This window comes from Coffea arabica, chromosome 1e, assembly GCF_036785885.1.
Source record: "Coffea arabica cultivar ET-39 chromosome 1e, Coffea Arabica ET-39 HiFi, whole genome shotgun sequence".
Taxonomy (NCBI): Eukaryota; Viridiplantae; Streptophyta; class Magnoliopsida; order Gentianales; family Rubiaceae; genus Coffea; species Coffea arabica.
The window spans coordinates 48,814,281-48,829,814 of record NC_092311.1 but is presented as its reverse complement, the minus strand read 5'-3'; the positions used below and the strand labels follow the sequence as shown (position 1 = coordinate 48,829,814).

The 15,534-nt window shown below is 38.7% G+C and overlaps 3 protein-coding genes and 1 long non-coding RNA gene across 7 annotated transcripts; 3 read left to right on the top strand and 1 right to left on the bottom strand.

Moving 5' to 3' along the window:
* The first annotated feature begins 61 nt into the window (after positions 1 to 61).
* Positions 62 to 3,240, top strand: LOC113695725 (putative pentatricopeptide repeat-containing protein At5g52630). The gene has a single exon (XM_027214863.2). It carries the CDS (start codon positions 573 to 575, stop codon positions 2,952 to 2,954), a length of 2,382 nt encoding a protein of 793 aa, XP_027070664.2. The 5' UTR covers positions 62 to 572; the 3' UTR covers positions 2,955 to 3,240.
* A 299-nt stretch (positions 3,241 to 3,539) lies between these two features.
* LOC113710127 (pentatricopeptide repeat-containing protein At5g59600-like) lies at positions 3,540 to 5,702 on the top strand. Its single transcript, XM_027232964.2, has 2 exons — positions 3,540 to 3,691; positions 3,791 to 5,702. The coding sequence occupies exon 2, from the start codon at positions 3,904 to 3,906 to the stop codon at positions 5,557 to 5,559; it is 1,656 nt and encodes a 551-aa protein (XP_027088765.2). The 5' UTR covers positions 3,540 to 3,691; positions 3,791 to 3,903; the 3' UTR covers positions 5,560 to 5,702.
* Positions 5,703 to 6,197: 495 nt separating this feature from the next.
* Positions 6,198 to 9,490, bottom strand: LOC113710111 (transcription factor PCL1-like). Of its 4 annotated transcripts, none has more exons than XR_003452792.2 (3): positions 8,197 to 9,489; positions 7,015 to 7,202; positions 6,198 to 6,692 (listed from the first exon to the last, which is right to left on the bottom strand). XR_003452792.2 is itself a non-coding variant. In XM_027232956.2 (2 exons), exon 1 carries the CDS (start codon positions 9,325 to 9,327, stop codon positions 8,242 to 8,244), a length of 1,086 nt encoding a protein of 361 aa, XP_027088757.1. In that variant the 5' UTR covers positions 9,328 to 9,489; the 3' UTR covers positions 6,888 to 7,202; positions 8,197 to 8,241. The 4 variants fall into 4 exon arrangements, 2 of the variants coding, with proteins under 2 accessions (XP_027088757.1, XP_071916550.1); XR_011818659.1 differs by lacking the exon at positions 6,198 to 6,692 and adding an exon at positions 6,888 to 6,935; XM_027232956.2 differs by lacking the exon at positions 6,198 to 6,692 and having other exon boundaries at positions 6,888 to 7,202.
* A 5,082-nt stretch (positions 9,491 to 14,572) lies between these two features.
* LOC113710072 (uncharacterized) lies at positions 14,573 to 15,464 on the top strand. The gene is made up of 2 exons (XR_011818656.1): positions 14,573 to 14,949; positions 15,123 to 15,464. It is a non-coding gene; the product is annotated as an uncharacterized lncRNA (long non-coding RNA).
* Positions 15,465 to 15,534: the final 70 nt, after the last annotated feature.

The window sequence follows — 15,534 nt, the reverse complement described above, 5'->3', positions numbered from 1 at the left end:
AACATCTCCAAAAAAGCATGGTAACGAGATACCTCTCTTAATTTTTTTTTTTTTTTTTTTTTTTGTCGACGCAGGGTGTTCGGGTCAATTCTTACGGGGTCCGACTAATCCCCTGAGGCCCGGGAGAGGAGACCCCATTCCACATCGAACACGTTAACAGCGGGACTCGAACCCTGGACAAATCAGGAAGATCGCCACACCCTAAGGAGAGGGAGTGGACCGCTCGAGCTACCCTGCGGGCCAGGTACCTCTCTTAATTGGTTAAATAAATATCGCCTCGCTTCTAGCTTCCAGTAAAAAAAAAAAAAAAAAAAATCACCTAGCTTTGAGATTTGGCAGGAACTGCAACCTTAACAATATCAGGCTTTCTGTAGTGAACTAGTGCTCCGTCCCTTAAAACTACGTATTTGTACATTCTTTCTCCTAGTGCTGTAAATGGGTGTCGAAGTCCTTGCTTGAGTTTGAGATTTTGAGCTCAAACAGAAGTCCTTGTAGGCTGCCAAATTGGCAAATATAGTCTTTGAAGTGTCTGAGACGGCCAAATCTCCATGCATATTCAATCATCATAAGATATGAATCTGATGGCAACTACTTGGAAGATGATTGTGGGGAATTCACCTTTATGTTCTTTTGCTTGCAACAAAAAAGAGCCTCTTGAGCCTCAAAGGATTAAGAAATTTGGAATTGAGCATCTCAGGTTCAGGAATGACTTTAAGTTGCTTGACAAAATCACTCAAAGGATTAATGTTTCTGTCTCGGGTTCCGGTATGACTCGTCCTGTAAATGGAAGTGAAATGGGTGTAATAGAAGACACCGACTTTGAACTAATTAGTGGAATCATTTACGATGCATGTAAAGAGCAGGGAGTAAATGCAATGCCTGGTTTGCTTTGTTGGGAATGGAATTTGACGGATAAGAAAAATATTGTAGATCAACTGAGTTATTGCAGTAGGGAAGGAAATTTAGGAGTTGGCAAGATATTCCATGCTTTGGTGATAAAGACAGGGTTTTGTGGTGACAAGATTGTGGATACAGCTCTTGTTAATATGTATGCCAAGTGTGGCGAAATTGGTAGTGCAGTGAAGGTTTTTGATGGGATGCTTTCCATTGATGTAGCTTCATATAATTGCTTGATTTCTGGGTTTCTGAGCAATGAAATGTTTGATGAAGCTTTAGGCCTCTTTGCCCAGATGGGAGTTTGGGAAATAAGGCCGAATCACTACACATTTTCGATCATGATATCTGGTTGTGGGAGTGTTTTTGCTATCAATGAAGGGATTCAGCTCCATGCACATGTAGTGAAGCTGCAGGATGTAGTTAATGGAGTTGTTGCTAATTCTCTTTTGACAATGTATTGCAAGTTTGGGATGATGGAGAATGCTCAAAGTTTGTTTCAAAGTCTTCCTAAGAAGAATGTTGTATCTTGGACTGCCATTATATCTGGACTTTACCAGCAAAGAGCATTAGAGAAGGCCCTGCTGCAGTTCTACTTGATGAGACAACATGGATTTGAACCAAATGAATATACATTGACCATGGCCTTATCTTCTTGTGGAGGTATAAAGCAGTTTGACAATGGTTATGCACTTCATGCTCAACTAGTTAAAAAGGGCATGGCTTCAGGAGCTTTTGTTGGCACTGCAATCGTAGACATGTATACAGAGCTTGGGCAAATGGATAATGCTGAAAAACAGCTTCAGGAGATGGGTACAATAGCATCCGCTGTATCATGGAATGCACTAATTGCAGGGTTTGTTCACAATAATAACATAGAAGCAGCATTGAAGGCTTTTCATAAAATGGTTCTAAATTACGTACCAATTGATGAGTACACCTTTTCAAATGCCCTGAAAGCTTGTTCTTCTCTCCCATCCCTTTCCACAAGCAGGCAAATTCATTGTTGGGTGATTAAAGCCAGCTCTGAAAGAAACTTACATGTTGCAAGCTCGTTAATTGAAGTGTATGGAAAATGTGGCAGTTTAGATGATGCTGAAAAGGTATTTGACCAGATATCAATGCCGGATATTGTGTCATGGAATTGCTTGGTCAAAGCTTACTCACAGCATGGATACTTTGAGAAGGCTGTATCTTTGTTTAAAAAGATGGTTGTGGAGGGTGTAAAGCCAAGTGGTTCTACTTTTCTTGCAGTTCTTTCTGCTTGTAGCCACTGCGGATTAGTTCAAGAAGGCAAAGAATTTTTCAAATCCATGTTGATGAACTACAGTGTTATACCTGAGGAAACACATTATTGCTGCATGGTAGACTTGTTTAGCAGATCAGGACATCTGGAGGATGCTCTAGATTTCATAAAAAGATTGCCAATCAAGCCCACTGCTCCAATATGGAGACCATTGCTCGCGGGTTGCAGATGTCACTGTGACCTTCAACTGGGGGAATATGTTGCCAATCGTATCCTAGAATTAGAACCAGATGATGCATCAGTTCATGTCACCTTGTCAAACATGTACTTTGATGTAGGAAGATTAGGTGAATTGGTTAAGCAAAGAGAACTAATGAAACTGAAGGAGGTTAAGAAGGAACCAGGTTATAGCTGGATTGAGGTTAAAAATAAAACGTACAAGTTCTTTTCAGGAGATACAACTCACCCTCAAACTCCAGAAGTATATGACCTGTTAGAGAAGCTCATTAATGATATCAGGGTAGTCAATCATGCTTCGACTTTGAGTGAGATATCTACACCTCATACAGAACTAGGACTATGTAATGAAGGGAAGCTTTTGTATCATAGTGAGAAGCTTGCAGTTTGCTTTGGCTTATTAAATTTGCCTGCTGGAACCCCTATTCGTATTTTCAAGAACATTCGAGTCTGCTCAGATTGTCACACAACAATGAAGCACATATCAAAGATTACTAAACATGAAATATTACTAAGGGATAATTACAGGTTTCATCACTTCAAGCAGGGTTGCTGTTCTTGTGGGGATTTCTGGTGACGCTAACTAAGATGTGGATAACCCATCTTTAGTTAGTGACCCCTTTGTGAACTAGAAGTAAAATTCTTTAATCTGACCATGCTGCAAGGTGTATCGTACTGCATTTGCAGGAGTCTACTAAACGAATTTCATTGAATTGATCAGAGGAGTTCAAAATGGATGTCAGTCTACTTTCAGAGGGACTTGATACTCCAATGCAATCAGAATGCAATGGAGAATTGTCCACTACTTATCAATGACGCCATGTAGCTAAGATGAGAGCATGTCTCAACCAATTTTACCAAAATGTAGAAAGCAGCAACTAGGATTCTTTCTTGAACATGCTGTACAATCTCGTAATGCTTGCTTTTGGAAGTATTTTCAAGCATAGGGATGGTAGTTTTCAAGAAAGACTTGTCAAAATCATCCCTTTACTTTTTTTTTTTTCCTGTGAGGGATCATAATTGTACCTCTGTAGAACTCTTGGTAGATTTTCCCTTTAAATTAGCATGTAGTACAATTGTTATTATGTATGTATGCATGCATTTATTTGAATTGATAATAGTCATGAAGCATTTCCCTGGTGATAAACTAGATTCAAGTTTGTAGCTTACATGGTCTTACCTCTTTGAACGGCGTTTCGTTTCTTTTTTCCTTGTTCTTTTATTCCCAGCGCAATTTTCTATCCATCAATAACTCTCAGCTCTTGGAAGAAAGAGCTTTCGTTTCAGCATACCATTTCACGAAAGAAAAAAGAGGTACAATTTTCGATTACCACTTTCATCTAATGCAGCCAAGTGCTCATATATTTTGTCACAATTAAGGTTTAAAACATTAAACTGCTTTGTTAATTTTAGATCAAGTTCGGAGATTTCTACCCTACGTATAACCGGGGATGTGGATTTGAATTTTGAAGAGCTTCTGTATATGTGTCAACATTGATCTTGCCTAAACCAATGTAGATATTCACATGTTTAGGAGGGCTGATCTTAGTACAACAATCGTTCCCAGATGGAGCCCTCTGCAGAAATTTCTTTTAAGTTTCCGTCCCTTTCACTCCTCATCCAATAGCTACACAAAAATCATTGAGAAATTTGGTCGAGATCGAGCCCTGCAATCTGGTAGAGCTTTACACGCTCACCTGATTATCAACGGGTTGGCTTGTAAACCCCACTTCGCTTCTAAGCTCATAGCCTTTTATACTGAGTGCAAACAGTTATCCCATGCTCAGAAGCTGTTCGATGAAATTCCCAAGTCAAATGTTCGACGTTGGGTTGCTCTAATTGGGGCCTATGCTCGCAATGGGTTGTATCAGGAGGCAATGCATGTTTTCTCTGAAATGCAAAAGGAAGGACGAAAGCTCAGTGAGTTTGTCATTCCTAGTGCACTAAAAGCTTGTGGGCAACTCTCCGATATGCGAACTGGTGAAACAGTACATGCTTTGGTGGTGAAATATGATTTTGAGTCTGATGCTTTTGTGATCAGTGCGCTGATTGATATGTATTCGAAATGTGTGAACATCAAGAGTGCAAAAAGGGTGTTTGACAGGATGGCGGATAAAGATTTAGTGGCTCTGAATGCTATGGTTTCTGGATATGTTCAACATGGGATTGTTAAGCAGGCATTGGTTTTGGTTCAAGAAATGAAGTTACTAGGAATGAAGACCAATGTGATCACATGGAATACAATTATTGCTGGATTTTCGCAAGAAAATGATGAAGTGATGGTTTGGGAAACGTTCAGACAGATGCGCAAAGATGGGATTGAGCCTGATATGGTGTCCTGGACTTCTGTAATTTCTGGTTTTGTGCAGAACTTTTGTAACAAAGAGGCTTTTGATACATTTAAATGGATGTTGGATGCTGGGACGCGTCCGAGTACAGCTACAATCAGTGGTCTCTTGCCTGCTTGTGCAACTGCAGCAGATATAAAACATGGAAAGGAAATACATGGCTATGCAATCGTGATGGAAATGGAGAAGGATATCTTTGTCAGGAGTGCTCTCATCGACATGTACGCCAAATGCGGGTATATCAATGAAGCAAGGGGGTTGTTTGACAACATGCCTGAAAGGAATACAGTTACTTGGAATTCCATGATTTTTGGTTATGCAAATCACGGACATTCTGACAAAGCAATTGAACTATTCAACAAAATGCTAAGAGAGGAAGAAAGAGAGCTGAATCACTTGACTTTTACTGCTGCTCTGACAGCTTGTAGTCATGCAGGGAAGGTACCACTTGGAGAGAGCCTATTCCAATTGATGCAAGAAAAGTATGGGATTGAGCCAAGATTAGAGCATTATGCTTGCGTGGTTGATCTTCTTGGAAAGGCAGGGAAGCTTGCCGAGGCCTATGGTTTCATTCAGAGGATGCCAGTGGAGCCTGACTTATTTGTGTGGGGAGCATTATTAGGTGCATGTAGACAGCATGGCAATGTCGATCTAGCAGAAATTGCGGCAGATCAGCTGGTTAAACTTGAGCCTGAGAGTCGAGGAAGTAGTGTTTTGTTGTCAAATCTATATTCTGCTTCCAGTAGGTGGGGAAAAGCTACGAGGCTGAAGAGGATAATGAAGAAAAAGAAACTGAAAAAATTTCCTGGCTGTAGTTGGATAGAGGTGGTATGAGACGTTAAACCGTGGTTGCAACAAGTGAGTTGATTCCTGAGCGGCCAATTTCTAGCTTTAGAAATTTGTCATAGTGAAGTTGATGATTATGTATGGTTACCCTTTTGAGTAATAAAAGCTTCTATCGTTTCGGAAGAAAAAAATAGTGAAATTGATGTTTAAGTTCATCTAAGACGATGATCTCGTAATAAATTTAGTTAAACATAAATCAGTTTTATCGTTCAGTCAATTGTCTGTGAAATTGTTAGTGTCGATCATGTACCATATTAACAGTATAAAGTCAACAATTAACCAATTTTAAGCTAGGAATCAGGCTACATACTTGACATATAAGAAATTTTCTCTTCGTAGTTTTCTACACTTTTACAACCCAAATCGAATCCTATGCAACTCTTAAAGAGGAGAATTAGTAAATTCTTAAACTCGAACACAGTTGTGAAAGTGATCCATTTCCAAGTCCAAACAAGTCACTTAGGAAAAATACAAACACAATTTTAGATGTGGAAACCAAACATGCAAACAAATTTTAATATATCCACTGGGATCGATTAGAGGGGAAAAAAAAAAGACACAGGGCATGGCCAATCCAAGGCTGGTTGCTGAGTAGGCTTTCCCTATCTAGTATCTACTCAACTATATCCAGAAACAAGTCCCTTTGTCGAGTGCCAGTGCAATAAGCAGTAAACGGGCTGCAACTGTCTCATTAAAGTTCACCAATCAACAGCAAACAATATATCCAGCATGTGTTGATCAGAAGCTATTTAAGTAATTTCATTTTTTTGGGATGGTAGTAGGGATAGGCAAAAATTAGAGTTGCAAAACTAGAACAGAAAAATGATTATTACATGATGACTATAACACAGAAAATCCAACATTTGGGAAAATCTGCACTGATCTCCAGCTCTTTAAAAGAAACAATATAAATCAAGAAGATGATTGCAAAACAACACATATATTGCAAGCTGCAGCTATATGGCTTTAGTTCACTTCACTTGCCGAAATGCACAAGTTTAAACACATCCAGGGAAAGAAATCAGAGTCATGTATCCATGCATTACGCTACAGCCTAGTGATGTAGACAGTATCTCATTGTTCCCTAGCTGTACTGAAAACAGTCCACCTTTATAGCCCAACTGAAACGAATACAAATTAATATAGTCAAGGAAAACATTTCAATTAAGTAATGTCCTATTAGTCAAAACTTGAGAATATTCGCCCTTGCATGTACAATTTTCTTTTTCTTTTTTTTAATTCTTTTTGTAAAGAAAAGGCCTGATACATAAACGTAGATAAAGGAGGATAGGCATAGAATACCAATGGGCAAGAGCTGCTGGCAAATGTTTGACTAATTCTATTATTTATTTGTGATCTGGTTGCTGTAGAGGAACATTCAGCAGTCATTAATACATAAGAAAATACTATTATCAATAATGAACAGGCTAAGAATATACTAACAAGTTGCAGCAGGTAGATGATATTATCCTGAGACCAACTTCCACTTAATGTATCACCACTAGATTTCGAGCCGTAGTCTTTCTGCTGCCTAGCTAACATATGGGTGCAGAATGTCACTGGTTACATCTGAAACTGTTTCCAATGGTTTCATTGAAACTTCACCAACATCTGAAGGGTCCATGCTCAAGCTACAATATAAGTTGAAATTCAGTGATTAAAATTCATTGAGAAATTTGCACTATTGAGTCGGAAGCATATATGAATGTACACTTTATTTAAGTGTAAGATGTATACTTCAATTATACACATTTCCTGTATCTAGAATGAGCATCCCCTTGCAACCACATTTAATTTCTTCTCATCAATCCAAAATTCAATCACATTAATCAAAAATCAAACATTGTTTCCGGTTGGATTTACTCTCAGCAGTCAGCACCTTACAAAAAAAAGTAGGACAAGTCAAAGAGTTTAGTTGTCTAAAACGCAGTTTTACATTCACTTAAGAAACAAGTCACTCTTTACACTGTTGTTGCATGAATGTTCAAGCTGTAACTGAGATTATTCTCATATGATAAGTGTCAACATTTGCAATTCAAGAATCACTGAGAACAGTGGCTCCTTGTCATGCAGGCATTACAGATTTGTTCACAAACAAGGCACCACAGAGCAGCATAATTTGTTTTGCATTCTGACGCATAATAATAGGCAATAGTCTAATCATTTTGGAGACTATAACAAGAAAATGAATCCCGTTTTGGTTCTGATGGCATCAAACGTGAAGTTGTACGTGACCATGCAATGACTAACATGGATAAGGCTGTGAGGGCATAAAACCAACAGGCGCTGAAAGATCATTGCATCTGCACCAAGAAGAATGTCTACATTTGAACTGGAGAATGATCTAAAATTGAGGATAGAGCTAATGGACCCAAACTGAGGAAGGAAGAGGAAGCTTGACAAGATCAAAATGCCATTAATTCACCCACGAAACAAATTTAAAAAAAAATCTACCAAGGAAAAAATCCTATTGGCAATTCGCCTAGTCACATTCCCAAAGAGCTCACTCTATCCTACACCCAAAACCAACTTGTATCAGCTAAACTAAGAAACAAAAATGAATAAATAAATGAAGAACTCCAATAATGTTAAATGAGACTGCAATACAGAAAACAAGAACCTCACCTATCCTTTCTACTACTCCTCGGCACATCAAAAGACTTGAAAAAGTTATTTATCATTAGGAGCAACATGGTGATGATATGGCGCCAAAGTCGCAAATTTATTCCCAGCCCAGTCCCTCTGCTGTTGTACCATACCATACTGATGGTGATGGTGGTGATGATGATGATGAGATTCATACCCATGATAACCGCCCGGGGTCGGCCCCGGCATTCCCATCATCGGCACCGAAACCATCTGTGCCCCCGCCGGAGGCGGATAAGGCATCGGAATCGGCATACCAACATGCCCATTACTATTCCCATGTCCATGTCCATGCCCGGTTGCAGCTCCGCCGCTGCCACCACCGGTAGAGTCATGCAAGCTCGGCGGCACCGGCGTCGAGGCGAACAAATGATCCGACGAGGACGGGCCCTCCGTCGACAAACCTTGCATTCTCTTCAAATAAAGGCGATATTTTTGCAAATGACTGGCAACATTTTCTCTCGTTAATCCTTCCACGTTCATCAGCTGCATAATTGTTTTTGGGACAGCATTTTTGATCCCTAAATGAGCCACGACGTCGACGAACCGCTTGTGCAATTGCGGAGTCCACACCAGCCTCGGCCTCTTCAAAGTCCGGGCAGAAACATCCTCCCCGCAATTCTCATTATTATTAGTACAACTATTTTTCCCGGCAGCTGAGGAATCAGCTTCTTCAGTCGGGGATTCCGTTAATCTTCGGGTCTTCCTGGAATCGGAGCCTTCTCGGGTCAGATCGGTGGTTTCGTCAATATCAATAATCATGTTGTCCCGGTGGGTCCGGTTGCCGGTGATGGTGGTTCCATCGTGGAATGATTTGAAATTATTCGACGAAGATAAGGCTTGAGAGTGATGACTACTGCCGCCGCTGGCTCCGCCGCAGAGGGAGGCTAAAATTTTCTGAGACTCACGGTTGACGTCGAGCATGCTCCGGGAAGGTTCCGGGGTGATTCTGAAGGCCGAAGCAAGATCCGGCGGAATCAACGCCTGAGATAAGGGAGTCAAATCATCGATGCCAGGTAATCCGGCTTCCCAATCGGATACTCTGTCGTCATCACCGCTGCCGCTGCCGCTGCCGTTATCGTAACCGTTAATTTTCACTTCTTCGCCCATGCCTGAATTCAGCCAAAAAAAAAAAAAAAACGGCACGTAATTTATTTTATTTTCTCTCAGGGGGGGGAAATGGGAAGATACTTTTAGGAGAAATAAAGAGAAAGAGAAGAAGAGGGCGGTGGAAAATGGGGGGAAATAAATAAGTTGGGGAAATACTAAAAAGTGAAGGAAAAAGTGCAATATCTGATTCCAAATGGGGTGCCACGCTGGATGCCTTGGCTAAGATATTTTTGATCCTCTAAATATCTATCTCTCTTACTTTATTTGCTGTCTGATGTTTGGGAAAATCTTCTTCTTCCAATTCTCTCACTCGCTCTCCGTCCACTTGGGCTCCACTCTCTCTCGCTTCTCCGATCCTTACCCAAAACCTTCCTTGCTTTGGAAAGGTACTCATACGCTAGTTAGATCAAGTATGTGTTATTTTTATTATCAAAAAAAAAAAAAGTATGGGTTATTTTTGTCAAAATTTAGTGTCTTTGATTACCACCAATTCATGATGACGAATTTTCTTCTAATCAGAGACTCTCAAGAATCCAAATCCCAACCCCTAATTTATTTTCTGAGTATCAAATGACCAAGTTGATTTTTTTTTTTATCGGCTCTGTAAGAATAAAGTAAATTAACACTGAAATGTACGTACACTTACATACATTTATAGATTTCTAATTTATTGCCTAAATGCATATACATACGAATGTAGGTGTAAATTCTGTAGTATTCCAATTTTGTCAAGCAAATCCAAATAAGAGGACTACCACCATAGGATTGGTAATACCGCTACAAACATAAATTGTGTAAGAGTATACTGTACATTTTTTGGTCCCAATTTTAGGAAATTCTTTCTACTATTGACCGAATTGCGGCTGCAGCGGTTTTCGGGTTTCTCCAGCTTCCATTTCATCGTTTGACTCTTGATTGCATTCATTGCTGCAAATGGGGATAAAAAGCGCAAACACAAAGTGGAGATGTTATTGGTGAAAAGATACCAAAGGCGGCATCGTGGACCAATGGAATTATTTAACTTTGGAAAACAGCTGTGTCGGGAAGACGTGGACAATTACCGACTGCACAAACTGGGAGCTGCTGTGGTGCTGCTCTCTTCACCGTTGGATTGTCCACGAACTAGCCCCCACGCCCAGATTCCTAGGCACGTCAACGGTGAGCAGAGCCAGTTACAACATGATCGCATGATGCAGATCCTGAAGTTCGAGGGGATATCTCTCCTCGAAAATTGCCCCATGAAAACATTCTGGTAACAACAACAAAAATGGACATTACGGCGGATTGGGTTCTCAAAAGACATCAAATAGCCGGTACTACCGGTACGTATGCCGCCACAAAAAATTGCTACAAGTAATCCATTTTTTCACCGTAAAGGCTTGTATACTTGGATCTGGTAGAGTATCTTGTTCACCTTCCACTCCGTCTGTAGACGTTTGATTTTTTTTTTTTTTGGGGTAATAAAAAGTTTTGGGTGACTTTAGTGGGCATATCTCCGAAATCATAGATGGCTTATATGTATATCTACAGAATATTCATCAATACAACTCTCACGTTGACAACAAAATTCTAACACAATTTTTTTTAAAATGAAGAAGTTGTCCGTTCTTGTGTTAGTGATATTTAATTAAGAAAAATGCATGTTGTCTTTACGATATCCAAAGGGTCATATGAAAATGACCTATAATTGCAGATTGAAGTTAGTATCTCAAACCCTCAAAAAGACAAAAAAAAAAAAAAAAGGTTAATGTGGTGTTTGGATTGCAATTTTCTATCCAAAATTTCTTACGATTTCATGAATAAATTTCTTAATCACTTTTTGCTTCGCATATATCAAATCACTACATTATGTTTTTCTACAGAAACTCCAAAAAATAACAATTCAAAAGGATAATCTGCCTCTTGGCAAATTCATTTGCCAAATCTAGCTCATTAAATTTTTCCAAAACGGCCCATTTTGCATTGTGAGTCGTCATTCAATATCTCTCTAATTGCTCAAATGATTTTTGACTTCTTTGGCATGATGCACCATTTTTTTTCTCTCTTCTTTTGTAATAGAAAGTTTAAATAGTTTCAATTCTAGTCACCATCAAGACATATTTCTAAAATTATAGATCTCTTACATATATTTACATAGAAAAAATAGCGCCATCACAGTCCATAACTTGATTTTGAGTTACGGACGCCCTATGGCCGTTCGATCACTTTGGAATAAAATGTTTACCTGCTTGTCTAGTTATGTAAGCAAAGCAAATCAATTTATATACTCCTCTCCCATAGTTCCAAATTTTGCAAACAGCCCCCTCAGCCTCATTGCATTGTCAATCTCTTGTATTCACAAGCAACCTTAACCATCTCCTTCACCTTGTATGAACAAAACTATTGCCTTTTGCCATGATTTTCGTGGCATTTTTTGCTTTCACAATTCACGATTAGTAAAAGAAAAGTTCAAAATCTCACAAATCAAGACAACCTTGAATTTGTTGTACAACTCAGTTGAGAATCAGGGTTTAAACAAGAAAGGTAGAAAAATTGAAGGGCAACACCAAGTTGTCTCACCCTCAAACTCAACATTCTATACCTTCTTGTCTTCCAAATTATCATTGGGTTTTGTGCAACCTAATTCTTGAGTTTTTGATAGTTGTGTGGGTGCCCTAATTATTATTTTGTACCAAAATTGAATAATAAACATTTTGTATTCAGGGGACCTAGAATGAAGTAAAAGAGGCACAGTAAAGAAGGGTGAGTAAAGGAAGTAGACAAGGTAAAGGCAGTGGAAGCCAAGCAAAGGTAGGGAAATGGGGAATAGACGGAGAAAGGGAACACCGACACATGAGAAAAAAATTAAGTAAAATTGGGGCTATGTATAAATTAGCAATGTTGAAGGAGTGTTTTGTGGTATTACAAAAATTTGTTATAATAGGTGACCGTAAGTTTGTAGATCACTATGTCTGTGATCTAAGTATGGCTCATTTACATATTTATAGATTATCTATTAACACAACTCTCACATCTATAGTTAGACTCGTATACATAACTGATTTTGTGAGGAAACGCTTCATCCTTATCAACTAAACCAAACGTTAATGCATGGTGCAGCTAAACGTGTTTAAGAGTAGCAATGGGGCAGGGGAAGGATTCCTCACCCCCCGTCCCATTGTCAAATAACTTTCTCATCCCTTGCCTCTTGCCTCCTGCCCCACTCCCACCCCGTTTCGCCCTCAATCCCTGTGGGGGAATAAATCAACCTATCATATTTAACAATCTACTTATTTATGGGACAATTTTATCATTTATTCTATTTCAAAATATTTAATAAGAAATGCTTAAGTACTCAACTTTAAACCATTTAACGAGTTGCAAATACTAGTAACTAAAGAATATTAGCAACCTGTCAATGGCATGAAAATAACATTAAAATATTCAACTGAGATGCTATAGAATGAAGTCACAATTATATGTTCACAATTATGTTATTAATTATATTATTAAATATAAAAAATTGAATTATAACTAATTGTGTGTGTATATATATATGTATTATATATACATCTATAAATTTAAACACATATATATATAATTTTTTTTGTATGTTGAAGATGGGCCGGGTGTATGTTGTCCCACCCCCGTCCCGTTTTAAGGCGGGGAAAATTTTTTGCCCCTGCCTTCGCTCCGCCCCGCCCCATTTCTACCCTAGCGCACCAGCTCCCGTTGCCACCCTGAAATGTGTGGACTAGGGCTGCAAACGAGCCGAGTCGAGTCGAGTTGAGTTTTGACCTAATCGAACCGAGTCTCAACATAATTTCATTAAACTCGAACTCGAGCTCGAGTTCGACGAGCTGACAATTTCAACTCGAGCTCGAACTCGAAAAAAATAAAAAAATAATATTTTTTTCTTAATAAATAATAAAATATTAAGGATATATATGTAATTTTACTATTAAAATTATAAAAATATAAAAATATATATATACTTAAAATAAAAAAATATATATATATACTTAAAATAAAATATATATATATATATACTCGAGCTCGCAATCCAAGAATCGAGCTCAAGTCGAGCTTGACTCGAGCCGCTTGATTCATTTGCAACCCTAGTGTGGACAAAGGGCACAGACGGTTGCAGGTGCAACCGTCCCCAACGGTTTTGGTCATTTTCAACAGCGCGTAACTTTGATTACACACGGCGTAACTTTATTTGCACATAGTGTAACTTTAATACAAAATTTTGCGGGCCCCACACACGGTATGAAAATCGATGCACAACTTGTTATCTGGACTGCACAAAATTTTTTGGCCAAATCATGGCCTTTTAACTGCTCAGGGACCGTCCCTGCCCCATTTCCGAAATGTGTTGCGTATCATTCTTTCCTGGTGCAATGTGCATTGTTAACAGTCATGCCATCTAAAGTATGCTTTGCCTACTGCCCTGCCCTATCAGAAAGGAAATAAGACAGGCAAAAATGAAAAGATGTACTAGTATAATGGAAGATGTGGCAGGTCCCGACATCACTTGAATAGACGTAACCATCCATTATTCTTGATCACATAGAGAAGTCAGCCCAATATCAAATTGGTTAGCTAGGCCCAAAAATCAATATCTTTTCCCATAAAAAAAAAAAAAAAAGAAATATTCCCTTCTGACCCGAATAAGTAATAATAAACGTTTATGGAGCACTAGAGTAGCTCAACCAAATGACCAATACTGCTACGAAAGTTCCCGTTCGGATTGCTATTTTAGAATTTTTTTATAAAAAAATATAATGTAATAATTTGATATATTTGAGGTAAAAATTTAATTAAAAATATATATTTACAAAAAACGTAAAAAAAAAAAAAAAAAAAAATTTGCAAAAAATCACAATCCAGAATGCTCAATTAGACTTGGATATTTAGAATTATTAATCCATAATGTTACTAAATTGAAATATCTCTTTATCTACTGCTTATAACATGTATTTAGAATTGCTGGTATTATGATATCTATGTATAAAAGATTAATCTCATATGCACGATTTAGTTTTTATGCTCTTAACGTATAAAAATTTGTCTAAATGAATTTACTAAAGTAAATAATATTCAGTGGAGGAAACAATAAAGAGGAAGTGCTGTTATGACACGTGTCAGTCTTTCATTGAGTCTTTTACAGCACACTCAGCAAGATGATTGATGTTTTCCCTTGATTTCCCCGAACACTATCCTACCCAGCTGGGAGCCGGAAGCCAAAAAGACTCATGGGAGTTGGATAGCTAGGAAAACTACGGTGGAAGATAGTCTGGAAGAAGTGGTGGCAGATGTCTCATGGCCACAACATCCATAACTATATCCCCTTCACATCTTCCAACGTCTTTAGTTCTCAGGCCTAAGCCTCATGCATTGGTACCTTCCTCTTTTCCCTCAAGGAGAAAATTATCTTATCCAAATCCACCCTGCGCGCTTCCTCTAAAAACCGGTAAAGGATGGAAAATTTCTGCTTTTAGGGACAGTTTTTTGCTTTTAGAGGCGAGCACCGTTGAGAATTCCCAAGAACTGGTCTCCGCAGGTGATGATGGTGCATCCTCCATCATATTTGCACTGCTGTTCGTTGCTTTCGTAGGCTTATCTATTCTCACCGTTGGGGTAAAAACTCAAAGCTGCAGCCTTTTTTGCACACACATCTGCAACTCTCTCTTTTTTTTTCTTTCTAATTTCTTGTGAGAATTTCCAGAATTAAATTTGATGGGGGTGCTCAGATTTGTGATATCCTGACGTGGGTTGCTGCTAATTTTTCATGGTTTTGATCGCTTTCTCAGGTAATCTACATGGGTGTGACGGATTTCTTGCAAAAAAGGGAAAGAGAGCAATTCGAGAAAGAGGAGGCAGCTGAGAAGAAGAAAAGGGTTAAGAAGGGGAAGATGGGAAGTAGAGCAAGAGCTGGGCCTAGAGGTTTCGGACAAAAGATTGAGGAGGACGGTGGTGATGAATTAGATTAGAAAAGAAAACAATCGCTTAGGATTATTCTGCGATTTTTTCATGTTTTGTTTTTTCACGCGTTCTAATGTTTCCTCCTTTTTTTTTTTCTCAATTTTTGGTAAGAAATGTTTCTGTATTGCATAACGGAATGGCAATGATTTTTTTGGTTTTAGTTGTCATAAGAGCTGATTAGAGATCGTCAACGTTTGCTGCTTATGGTTATAATTGCTCAAGGCACATATAAGGGGTCTC